This window comes from Vulpes lagopus, chromosome 8 (genome assembly GCF_018345385.1).
Source record: "Vulpes lagopus strain Blue_001 chromosome 8, ASM1834538v1, whole genome shotgun sequence".
In the NCBI taxonomy this organism is placed as follows: domain Eukaryota; kingdom Metazoa; phylum Chordata; class Mammalia; order Carnivora; family Canidae; genus Vulpes; species Vulpes lagopus.
The window spans coordinates 79,503,373-79,517,113 of NC_054831.1; the positions used below are offsets into that span (position 1 = coordinate 79,503,373).

The 13,741-nt window shown below is 35.9% G+C and overlaps 1 protein-coding gene across 9 annotated transcripts in view; it reads right to left on the bottom strand.

Annotated features, from left to right (window-relative positions):
* Positions 1-13,741, bottom strand: part of TASOR2 (transcription activation suppressor family member 2) — a 77,845-nt gene that overhangs the window by 44,867 nt on the left and 19,237 nt on the right. For 5 of the 9 annotated variants that reach the window (XM_041765605.1, XM_041765607.1, XM_041765609.1 and 2 more), the window contains exons 2-4: positions 2,906-3,051; positions 2,527-2,622; positions 1,187-1,259 (exon numbers count right to left, since the gene is read on the bottom strand). In XM_041765605.1, the coding sequence (XP_041621539.1) occupies positions 1,187-1,259; positions 2,527-2,622; positions 2,906-3,051 (315 nt within the window). Of the gene's footprint in view, positions 1-1,186; positions 1,260-2,526; positions 2,623-2,905; positions 3,052-7,449; positions 7,584-12,671; positions 12,879-13,741 lie in introns of those variants that run through there. The other 4 variants (XM_041765615.1, XM_041765614.1, XM_041765610.1 and 1 more) reach the window with 3 other exon arrangements.

Consider the following 13,741-nt stretch of genomic DNA (forward strand, 5'->3'; position numbering starts at 1 on the left):
TGCACACTTGAAATGAGTGAATTGCAGGGGATATAAATTTTATTTTGATAGAGCCGTGAAAAAGAAAAAGTCAGCAGGGAGCTGGCTACCCCCAATCTCCACACTGCTAGCACCTGATAGTGCAAAATACCCAAATACATCCCCTAGGTCTTCTGCTCTGTCAAACTCTACTCCCCAGTTCTTCCTCCACTGGGCTGCTCCCTCCTCCCCTCCCTTGCCCTTCCTCCCTCCCTCTACTCCCCTTCTCTCCTGCTCCTCCTCCTCCCTCTCCTCTCTCCACCCACTGGTCCCACAGGGACCAGTTCTCTTTTATCTTTTCCTTCAATACTGCCCCACGAAACAGTAAAACAGTATCTTTGGCTTCAACTAACACCAGCCCCACCACCTTGAGCCTCCACTTCCAGTTCTAAACCTTTTCCCAGCTATTTTTTACCATCAGAAGGGTCTCCTCCAGAAATACCTAGGAAAATCTCACTATTTCTCAAGAAAAAAATTTTTTTTTATTTCTCAAATTTAACTCATGAAAGTAGTAGCGTCCATTAACTGAGAGCTTACTAGGTGCTCGCCCCAGGTTAAGCACTTCACATAGCCTCACATTATCCTCACAGCAGATCTACAAGATAGTTTTATTAACTGTTTTCAGATGAGGAAGTTGAAGCTAAAAGAAATTTAGTGCTAATCCACATTATTAACTTTAAGATTACCTTTCTCTTTTAATTCCTCAGCTCCCCTACCAGTCTCCTCTCCTTCTGTGCTTCTCTATTAACAACATCACTGTAGTGTAAACTGACAAGCTTTAATCTGAGTATGTCCTTTCTCTTACTCCTCACATTCCACAGTTGCCAAGTCTGGCCAGTTCCATCTATTCTCCATTCCCACTGCCATTATGATAGTTTAGAAGACATCCTCATGAGCCCTGAATGACCACACTAATCTCGGTACTGAAAGCTACCTTCAGCATCTCCTATAGTCCAACCAACCTTTCAGAAAAAGTTCTGATCATGTAACCCCTATTGGAAAATCTTAAGTCTTAGATTCAAAGCTCATTTATATGTTTAAAGCTCTGATTCTAAAGATTATTACTTATCATTAATAAAACTGGCTTTTAATATAAGTATCTTATGGAATTAACTAAACCTCACTTCATCTTGTAAAAGAAGAGATTCTTTTTTTCTTACAGACTTACCTTTTGCTGGATCACCGAGAGTGGTAATAGCACTGCTGCCCACACAGAGTCCACGCTGACATACTAACTTTGCCTTTAAATAAAAGATAGTACTTTGCTTATCATAACAGTTTTAGAAGAGACAGTGAAATAACACTATATAAGCTTTCAAATAAATACAGAACCTGTATGTGATATATATTTATGGCACAAAGCAAGCATATATAAGGCAATTGTGTTTAGTTAATAGTTCACAAAATTTTATCATTTCTGTTAATAAAAATGTCACCAGCAAAACCAAATTAAACAAGCTCACAGATTAAGTCCTCTCTTGAAGACTTCTATTGTAGCTCTGGAATCACTAAATTTGAAAATGTCTTTTCCCTTAATGCTTTTTTTAGCACTAATCTACAGAGTATCTTATTTCTAAGTAGATGATTAAGTAAATGAACTCTTCTCCCATTACTAAATAATCACTGTTATATGCTAATATTAAGTATTCTTTAAGCAAATCTACCCTTGTTCTTTAAAAAAAAAAAATCACAAACCCAATCAAAATGTTAAATTATTTTAAGTTGAATTATAAATCTCTGGTATTGTTAAAACTGTTATCTAGGAAGCCACATACATCTGTGGGGACATACTCCACACAGTAATTTCCTTCTCCCACAATTTGGGTACGAGCAACAATACAGAAGCTCCATCTTCAAGCAAACGCAAGAAATAATTTCAAGGAACTCAACTGTTAAAAGTGTTCACCTTATTCTCAAAACTAAGTAACTGAAACTTGAAAAACCTCCACAAGAAATAAAGTATCTATGTGAACAATGATCCAGAATGGAGAAATAGCCATTCACTCCATTAAAAGGCATTAGTGATACTTAGGAAGCTGTATTAATCCAAATCACACCATGAGCTGACAAATGTATTTACGATGAAACTAAAGAGGGCTTGTGAAAAGGTGTAGGAATCCAATTTCTTTCAGGACTAGCTGTCACCTTCATTCCCACTACCACTAGACTCAGCAACAAAAAAGCAACAAAGTAATTTTAAAAATTCTAGAGAAGTGAGGAGATCCCTGGGTGGCGCAGCGGTTTAGCACCTGCCTTTGGCCCAGGGTGCGATCCTGGAGACCCGGGATCGAGTCCCACGTCGGGCTCCCGATGCATGGAGCCTGTTTCTCCCTCTGCCTGTGTCTCTGCCTCTCTCTCTCTCTCTCTCTGTGACTATCATAAATTAATTAATTAAAAAAATTTTAAAAAATTCTAGAGAAGTGAAATACCAATATTTAAGTTAGAATATTAATATCACAAAAAACATTAATATCACAAAATTAATGCTCTATGACCTAATTCCCTTACCTGATTTTCCGTTTCAAACAGAAGAAACCCGTAAGTCTCTTGAAGTTCTTCCTGAGTGTAATTACTTGCTTTTTTTTCTTGGTAAAAAGTTTTGTACTATATAAAAGAAAGAATAATTGGATGCTATAAGCATATTATTTTGCCTTGCAAATTAATTTTTAAAAATGCATCATCTGAAGTCCTCCTGTTAAAGGACTAATGAAATGTATTATTTTTCTATTCCCTAGAATATATTCTTATTACCTTCCAAGGATTTATCTCATCTGAAAGTCATAGCTGAAAAGAACTAGGTAGGCTTTTATACCAAAAATGATGGGTCTATTTCTTTAAAACTAAAATAAAACTAACACACAGACACAGTGTGTACCAAGCACCTCACCTCATTTAAGAAAATGTCATTTTTCACCAAAGTCACTTGACTGTACTGAAAACCATGCTCAGATGCAGAGTCCAAGTAAGAAGTATGAAGAATTGAAACTGCCCTCTGGAAGAGAGAGTCTGAACTCAAGGACACTGTCTCAAAAACTGTAAAACACAAACAAAAATAATGCAACTGTTTAAGATAACCAAAGGATGGGGTTAAAAGCGGCATACTAAATATCACCGAATATTTCATCTAGTTTCCTTCTGTAAAACTCAGGCACTTACAATGTGTTTTGACTGTCATATCTATAACGATCTTAAAAGAATTCTCATGTGAAGAACATAATCTACACGGAGGGGAGTTATTGTGGGTAAAATACTTTCAACACAAGAGTTGAATAAACCCTCCCAAATCCCTTAGGCCTTCTAGTTTAAAGCTGTGTGTTGCAACCACAGTGGATCAAATAGTGGTTGAATAGATCAAATGCGGTCACGTCAAGGTGGTGGTCAGTAATCACTTAGACCGATGTTTCTCATTCTGAGGTTTTTTTTAGACTTTTGCCACATTTTGATAAACTTACCCTGCCTTTCCTGTCTTCTCATCAAATCTTCCATGTTAGCCTGTTAGATTCTTTTAATGGGCCTACTATTGCCCACTCAACAAACACAGTAGAAATTGTTGTACTTCTGGGGTTTCCTCATGATCTAGAGATATCTGTGAACTTGACTTTTTATGGATTATATTATGAAATCATTACTTATTTTCATTCCACAAAAATAACACTTTATTACTTTTAGAAAGTGCTTTTTTCAAACCTTACTCATGTGCTACCCCAGAAATTCTGATATGCTCCTCCCACGAGAGACATGCTAATCCAGATTTACTGATAACCCAATAATTCTCTTGACTGAGGTTTTTTGCCTTTTGCATTGCAAATTTTTCTTTACCAAGAATTGAGCCTAATGAATTCTCATGACATTTAATGATTTGATTTGGTTACTCCCTTACATTTGTATCTTCTCTATTTTCTTTAACTAGGTCAAGGCAGGGAGGCAACAGATTATAAATAAGAGAATGGAATAATATACAGAGCACTGGAAGTTTTGGTGATAGAGTATACATAAATACATTAATATGGCTTCCTGCTTTTACCAGAACTCTGTCAATTACAATAAAGTTCAAAAGCTAAAGGAAAGACAAGCATCTTAATTAAAGTGAACTTACGAACAACAGTAAAAAACTAAACTATCATAGAAATAAAAATATTTCAATAAAGTTAATTTTGGACTAAGTTGTCCTAATACTTTAATTATCCAAGTAACTTAAAAATGCTTTAATAAACAAAACTTCCTACTATCAAAAATCAAAGACTAAAGTATCAAGAAAGAGGATGAAATATTTAAGAATATCCTGAAGTTCATACATCTGATCCATAGCAATTGTTTTACTTTTTCTGTTTTACTTTTTCCTTCAGTATCAGTATATGAATACTTTAAAAACATGGATATTCTAAAGAGTTTCAAATAGCAAAACAACAGGGAAAACAATTAAAATGATGGCTTTCTTTAGTTGTTACTCAAAACAAACTGGGAAGCCAAAGCATTTGTGACTCCGTCTTACAAATAAGCTGCACTGCTAGCCCAAATGCAAATCCAGATTCCTCTAAAAATCCTAATTAGGGAAACCTTGTATTTAATATTTGTAAAAAAAGGCAAAATAATATTTAAAAAATCTAAGTAAACTCTGAGGCTCAATATTTGAGAAACAGGTTGCTCACAATGAAAGAAATAAAAGTTGTCAGAGCTTTGGAAATGAACGTTCTATGATTATCAACTCTTAAATATCACAAGATGTTAAAGTGAAGAAACAGGTTTTAACTTTCAGAAGTACCAAATACTACATATATCCACATTTTTGAGGGTCAACATATACAATAAAAAAACTGTAAAAAAACAATGCAACTTGAAAAGCAAACAAAAACAACCCATCCAATACAGTGTTTTCCAAATTCATGTGGTCAGAGAACACTTTATTAATCAATGGTCTCAGTAATAGGAGGAATATTGGTCTCAGTAAAACTATGAATAGAGATAATCGTTTAAAATAAACAGTAGGAAGTGATTTTGTGCTAAGATATTTTTATTCCTAAAACTATATATGTTTAAAAATGCTTCCCCTTTAGGTCAGCATTATCCAAATAGCAATACATTTATGCAAATAATCACTTCAGTTAGCAGAAGGAAAAGCACGTCCAAAACAAAACTGTTAAAAATCCACAGTAAATCTTGAATCTTTCATGATTTCATAAAAAAATGATCTTGGTTATACCCTCAAGAAAGCACAAGTTTCCTGCTCTATAACTAAGGAGATAGAGGAACATTTTATCAAGATATTATTTGACATTATCTCTTCTTACACAATGTACTATCGTTTAAGAGCAAACTAGTGTACAAAACAGTACGAGCACTAAATAAATGGCTGCATTTTTGCTGAACAAATGCATGCTTCATTTAAACATTCCAGGTTATCAGAACATTAAGAGAATGAAGAAATGGAATTATTCTACAGAGAAACCCTTAAACAAGCTCAAAAAGTACCTGTCTGTAAAGTGAAAGAATGTTCATAAGGGCTTAAGTGACCAGTAGAGAATATACGGGAAAATTCAAGTTCAATCACAATGATACTAGAAACGGAGTTCATATTCTTTCCAATAGTACCTCACTTTGGGCACATTTTTTGTTATTCGTGGATTCAGTCTTTTTATTTTATTTATTTTATTTTATTTTATTTTATTTTATTTTATTTTATTTTATTTTATTTTATTCATTCATTCATTCATTCATTCATAGAGACAGAGAGAGGCAGAGACACAGGTAGAGGGAGAAGCAGGCCCCATGCAGGAGCCTGATGTGGGACTGATCCCTGGTCTCCAGGATCACGCACTGGACTGAAGGTGGCGCTAAACCGCTGAGCCACCTGGGCTGCCCTAGTGGATTCAGTCTTAAAAGTTAAGTAAAGCTTGACATAAAATGGATTATGTTCAAAGTACCCTGTGTTAATCTCCTCCTTTCTCAAAATCCATCAGAAATACGGAATGTCTGCTTTGGACACCTGTTTCTCTTTTTAACTTCTAATAAGAGGGATCAGAAAATTATAAACCAATCTCTGATGCTATGACCCATGTATCTGTTTTCCAATTTGTAAGCATCTGTTCTGAAAGCAAATATGAGATCAACTAATGCCAACAACTTATGTGTCATAATATTTCTAACAAAAATTAGCCACTTCTACATCTCCCCACGACTTTCATGACCACATCTCCTGTTTGTGCATTATGCAACAGCACTCATCGATGACAGAAACACTCAGAACCCAACAGTATCTGTCACTAAGGGCCCTTATTAGTATGTCCTAAAAATGGACTACAACCTACCTCCATTATTGCCGTTGATGCCTCCATATTTGATCTAGTCTTAATAGGCATCTGATAGTTGTTGAAGAGCCCATTCCTTAATTATCTAATCCTAAAATGTATTACCTTTATTTTTAAGACCTTAAGGGATTGCCAGTTTAAGATAAATACAACTTTTTTTGTATTACCTAAAATATTACCTAAATACCTAAAATGTATTACCTTTATTTTTAAGACCTTTAAGGGATTGCCAGTTTAAGATAAATACAACTTTTTTTACAGCAGAATTTGGCAGGACCTAATACAAACTTAAATATGCATACCTAATAACCATGCCATTTCTGGGAATCTAGCATGAGAGTACAGGAGATATGCATGCACAAGGCTACCCCATGCACCAACATCTTTAACAGCAAAATCACTGGGGATAACCTAAACATCAATAAGGAAACACCTTACAACTACTACATTAAAAAACCAAGTAAAAAAAAAAATAAATAAATAAAATAAAATAAAATAAAATAAAATAAAATAAAAAACCAAGTAAATCAAAACAAACAAACAAAAAAGTCTGTATATACTGAGATATAAAGATGTCTACTATACTAATGAGTAAATAACAAATAATGTCATTTTGGTTAAAAAAAATTATGTGTTTCAAAGTTTATAGAAAAAATCTAGAAAAACGGGAAACCAAATTGGTAAGTGTCTAAACCAGTGGTTATTGAAATGGAAGTGGATAAAGGTGAACTTATACTTTTTACCTTATATATATTATTACAAGTTAGGTTTCTCTTACATAAGCATGTACTACTACTAGTATTTAAAATATCTAAATTTAAAATCAAGTAAAATGAATCATAATTTCAAAGAAATTCAAATAGAGAAATGTGACAATTTCCCTTGAACCTTTTCTGATGCAATTCAAAAATTTAATCACCTATTAATTTTTTATTTTTATTTTTTCACCTATTAATTTTAGACTAATGATTTTTGATTAATAAAATTTGTAATCACTAGAAATTAAAAAAATTTTTTAAAAGTCCTTTCATTTTACATGATCTAAATTAGAAATTTTCAAATTGTACTGTTCTATTCTACTTTGGATTCATTAATAATAACTCATAGCATTTGGTTTAATACCCACTCTTTTCTGGTATGAACCCTGGCTCGGTCTTCTCTAAGAGACAATGTAGCTGGAAGGGTGGTCTTAATTCATTTTCACCAAGTATACCCCCAGAATTCGTGACATAGTCCTGTTCTCTGTTAATATCATAAATGCTAAAATGAGAAAAGAAAAATTAAATCATAAAGTGAATAGTTCTATTTTCAGCGTATCTACCATACAAATAAATGTCTACTGAACATCTAATTTATATTAGGTACAATTCTGTAATGTTTACCTCCTTTGACAAGTCTCCAGGGCTAACGCTAAATTCGTTCTATAAGCAGTAACACACAAAATTAAATGCTTTTCCTTCAAGTTCCAAAGAAAATTTGTTACAGATAAGTTATGCTTATAGGAATCACTTTTGCCTCAAAATAAAAAGTAGAGATTACAGAACCACATCCATGTTCTACTGGTTGAAAATAACAAAATCAAACAGAACACAAAATCCCTCCCCACTTCCAAATTAGTATATGACCCATCCATTTTTTTTTAAGATTTATTTTAGAAAGAGATGAGGGGGAGGGGCAGAGGGAGAGGAAGTGAATCCTCAGAGACTCCCCACCAACCGAGTACAGAGCCCGACTAGAGACTCAATCCCACAACCCCGAAATCAAGAGTGAGAGGTTCAACTGACTGAGCCAGAGGCACCCTCGACCCAGCCATTCTTTAAACAAAATTATTACACATACAGTAGCATGCTGTACCCTGGATTCATCAAGACAAATGAGAAACCATTGCTACAATGAAAGCTTAGAGTAGAAAAGGAAGACAAACCTACACAAAAACCAGTACTATAATGTGTGGTAGAATCTAGAACACCATGCAGTGGATTCATAATAGGGATTTCATTAAGACGAGGAAATGTCAAGAAATTTCAGAGGCATGGACACTTGAAATCTCAGTAGGTACTCAAATAAAGGAACCAAAAAAGGGGGCTAGCCTGTATGTTTTCTAGGCACATTAGGAGCAGAGGTAGTAACATTATACATATAATAAACCAGTAGTTTATTTGAAGAATCCAATACACTTTACACAAAAAATTAGCGTGTCTAGTTTTAGAATAGTAAGCCTTTTTTCAAAAAGGATTTGAGGCAGAATGGTGTGGATATATTCAAGATTCTGTAGAAAAAGTAGCAATATTGATGATATTCATTTGTTAAGCAAATAGGTTACTTATGTCAAGAGGGAAAAATTAAATTGGAATCAGAAGACCAGGAGTCTCATATAGGCCAACCACTAACTTATGAGACTTTAGTGTGAGAACACTGTTGACTGCTTTCCCAGCAATCATGCTCCATTTTCTTTCTATCCCCCTAAACCATAATTTTGTTTAGGTACTGGGTGATCCCATGCATTAGGAGAGGCTTGGGAGGTATGCTGTGTGTGTGTGTGTGTGTGTGTGTGTGTGTGTGTGTGTGTGTGAGAGAGAGAGAGAGAGAGAGAGAGAGAGAGAGAATTTAAGCTCATTATGGTCTCTGGCCAATGTGATGTAAATGGTCATCAGCAGAGAGAATTCTGGGAAAGCTTTCTTACAAAAAGTACTAGAAGAAAAGATGCTCTCCCTGTCCCCATCTCCTTGCCTCATGGCCTTGTCTTTTTTTTTAATTTAAAGATTTTATTTGAGAAAGAGAGGGCGCGTACACCTAAGCAAGGGGAAGGACAGAAGGAGAGGGAGAAGCCGTCTCCCTGCTGAGCAAGGAGCTGGGCCCTGGGGCTCTATCCCAGGACCCTGGGATCATGACCTGAGCTGAAGGCAGACACTTAACTGACTGAGCCACCCAGGGGCCCCTGGCCTTCTCTTAAGATGTGTTCGTTGCCCAGAATTCCTTACAACCAAGATGGGACTGATCAGCCAAAACATGGGGGGTAGAACAAAAGATACAGAATCTCCATCACCGAAAGTCCTTGAACTATTCAACAAATTCACCTGGAGCTGCCCTGCCTGAGTCTTTTGAGATGTGAAATAATAAATATTCTTTATTATTTAAACCACTTTTGTTGGCAACTGAAAAAACACTATGAACTTTCTAAGGTCTCATTTAGTTGGAATTATCTAAGGCTCCTTTCAGTTTTTTTTTTTTTTAAGATTTTATTTATTTATTCATGAGAGACAGAGAGAGAAGAGGCAGAGACACAGGCAGAGGGAGAAGCACTCAATACCAGGACCCTGGGATCACACCCTGAGCCAATGGCAGATGCTCAACCAAGTGAGCCACCCAGGTGCCTCCTCCTTTCAGTTCTAACACTGTGACTTTGCAAACGGCCTTCCTCAAGGTCTGTTGTGTATGAGATAGTGTACTGCGCTAGATAATTTATTGAATTTCTCTTTTATTTGTTACTAGGCGTAGTCATTTATCCTACTAAGTATTTATTAGTAAGAAATCACAAAAGCTAATATAACTTCTGTGAAAACTCGAAACCTAAAATATAAGGATATTTAAAGCCTTTGATTCCCACCTACTGGCTAAGTCTATCTCTCTCCCACACACAAAGGAAAATTGCCCGACGTAGAGCACTCTTGATGTAATTTTCCTCACTAGTGCCAGAGTCTGATATTCACATTCCTCCCCCTTCACGTCTAAGTTGTCCTCATGTTTAAAGCCACCCCCCAAACCTAACTTCTCTGATGACTTAAGATTTTCCACCCTGCATTAATTATTCTTCACTAGTGACTCACAGATATTTACTGTAGTCCTGGGATATGTATGGTTTTGGGCTGGAGCTATGGAATACAGGGAAAAAACCAGAACTGTGTGTCCACCTGAAAAGAGTAGTCTTTGACATTTAGGTCATTATTTCAGGATTGTGTTTCGTTCAGGACAAGGTCCTCTTCAGACTCAAGGGAGGGAGAACGAGTGATTATGGGCACAGACTTGGTCATTAGAAGAACTTGGCAAGACAGGAGTTTGAACGGAGGTCTTTCTAGCTTTGTGACTTTGAGAAAGCCACAAACTTTCTTCCTCTTATTTTTAAAAATAAATTCCAACAAAGCGCATACACTAAATAAAAAGCTACATACCACTAGGCTATCAATCACTGTCCCCACCCTCACAGGGAGCCTCTATTTCCATTCCTCTTGGGCGACCACTATCAACTTTAGCTGTATCTTCTGGTATAACTCCATGTTTCTAAATAAAATACCCATATCAACTCACAGCACTAGTTTTGCTCTGGCAGTATTCAATGTTTCACTAAACTGTATGTACTAACCACACTGGGTAGTTAATATCCTTTCTTCCAAAAAAAAAAAAAAATATATATATATATATATATATCCTTTCTTCTAGGATGTTTCATTTTACTCATTTTCAAATTGTTTCTGCCTAATTTTCAGTTACCAATCATTATCCAAGCTAAAATTATCCTAGAGACCCAAAATCCCCTTTCAACAGAGACATCAAGTGTTTCTGGCAACATCCTTTGTCGAACACTATGCCATCCAGCTTCAGTCTGGACTTGTGCTCTCCAATAACTAGAGAGCTTCATGACATGGCTGGGAAATGACGATATAGGACAGTACACTGATGTGTAAATGTTCCCCACACTCCTATTTTGCAGAAGCTGATGACCTGACTCTAAAACTTGCATCCAAAGATAGAGAACAGCAGTTTTTAAGAAAAGAACAAACTTAAAGGACTCACCACACAAGAATTACCACAAGGTGGGCACCTGGGTGGCTCAGTGGTTGAGCATCTGCCTTTGACTCAGGGTGTGTGATCCCAGGGTCCTAGGATCGAGTCCCACATTAGGCTCCCCACAGGGAGCCTGCTTCTATCTCTGCCTCTCTCTGTCTCTCATGAATAAATCAATCAAACCTTTAAAAAAAATTACTACAAAGCAATTGTAGTTGAGACTGTGGTGTTGATGTAAAGATGAGTGGAAGAGCATGAAAGTTCATTTTCAGCAACACTGCCAATATAATTCAGAGGAAAAGAACAGCTTTACAACAAATGGTGCTATAACAATCAAAACAGAAAGAAATCATGAACCTCAACTCCTACCTCAAACCATAACTAGAAATGAGTTACAGACATAAACATTAAGAGGCCAAACCATAGTTTCTAGAAAAAGATCACAGGAAAAAAACCCTGACCATGGGGCAGGTAAAGATTTCTTATGGAACAAAAATCAGTTACCACAAAATAAAAACTGATATACTAGAGTTCATGAAAATTGAAACCTTCTGAGCTTCAAAAGACATCATTAAGAAAAATATCTATGAAGGACTTGCGTCCAGAATATACAAAGAACTCTTAAACATAACACAAAGGACATACTAATGGCAAGTAAGTACATGGTGAAATAGTCAATGTTATTAGTTATCAGGGAGGTAATACTTGCCCACTAGAACAGCTAAAATTAAAAAGACAGAAAATATTAAGTGTTGGCAAGGATGAGAAAACTCTGGAACTCTCAAACATTCCTGGTAGGAATATAAAGCTATATAGCTAACTGGGAAAATAGTTTTGTTAGTTTCTTTTAAAGTGAAACATACACTTATTTTATAGTTCAAGTGACTATGAACCTTCAGGGCAGCACTATTATCAGTAAGCTAAAATTGCAAACTACGTGTTCATGATAGGTGAATGTATAAACTATGATCTATTCATACAATATACTACTACTCAGCAATAAAAAAAAACTACTGATGCTTGCATGCATCTCAAAACATTAACTGAACGAGAGAAATCAGACATAAAAAAGTACACACTGTAAGATTACACACACACACACACACACACACACACACAGAGTTTTAGGATTGGCAAAACCAATCTATACTGATAAAAATCCTACCAGCAGTTGCCAGGGTAGGAATAAGCAAACTGCTTGCAAGTGAGGTAGGTACAAAGGAACTTTCTGGGGTGACAGACATAACCTCTATTTTTATTGGTGTGTTCATTACAGGGTGCACACATTTACCTAAATTCACTGACCCAAATGTACTTAAAATGTGTTTGGCACTAAATATTGATAGAGTATAGAATACAATGTTTGACCAAGATCTAGTAAAATTACAATGTGATCATAAAAAAGTACTCTCAAGAGCCCGTTGTTTTAAAAAAAAAAAAAAATCCAAACCCCTACTTATAAATCACTCAAAAGTTAAATTATAATGAAATTTAAAATGGTTGAACTGAATGACAGTGAATGTGTCTACACAGACACACATAAAATGTTTATAAGAAAAAAAATACCTATAAGAAAACCATTAAATTTATTTTTTGGTAGTTTTATGGTTTTATTAATACAAATATGACGTGCAAATAAGCCGTCTCTTCGTTTTCTTCCCTGCACAGCCTGGCTTTGGGATTGGTGACTCTGATGGCCAGCTGGGCTGCTCTTTCCACAGTGGCTTTGTGGTTCCTGGAGGAGACACCATGAACAATCTCTGCAGAATAAGATTTGTTGCGCATCAGCAGCACTTCAAGCTCCTTGACGCTGCGGACTAGGAACTTCCAGAAGCCACTGGGTAATACGTGTTGTTTTCTTGTTGCTCCTCTAACCAATGTTGAGCATCAAGATATGCCCCTGAATCTTCTGTGCACTCTACTGTCAATGCCTCTGGGTTTCCACCAGTTGTGCTTAATTTTGACATATTGGCCTGACTGGTGCTAGATAAACTTCTTGGTCCTCTTTTTAATGATCTTGGGCTTCACCAGAGGCCTGAGGGTGGTGGCCATGATGCCCACTCATAGGCAGAGCTGAAGAAGAGCAAAAACCATTAAATTCAAATGTAAATATTAAAGAAAAACACTGGAAAATCAATCATAAATTAGCGTCAAATTGAGAATTTAGAAAACAGAGAAACAGTAAATTCAAAGGAAATAAGGAAGGAATACTAAAGGAATACAGAGCAAGAAAAATCAAGATTACTTCTCTGAAAAAAAATCGGGGTGTCTGGGTGGCTCAGCTGGTTAAATGTCCAACTACTGATCTCAGCTCTTCTTGATCTCAGGATTGTGAGTTCAAACCCTAAGCCTACTATCTGGCGCATTGTTTCTGTTCTGCCATCAAGCTGATTTCCTTTTCCTTAAGATCTTTTGTCAGTCACCAATTTCTTTTACTGAATATGTCTCAGTGCTGGGCCAGTTTTCCTTGGAACATGGTGCATCTTTACAACAGACAGACTTAAAAAGAAAGTTTTTTTTTAAAAGGAAACTTCTTGAGTTATACCTTAAGATATCTGGTTTTGATTTTCTTCTTTGAGGGCTCCAAGTTTGCATTTGTATTTTGGATCTCTTTTGATGGTCTTCTATATTACTGT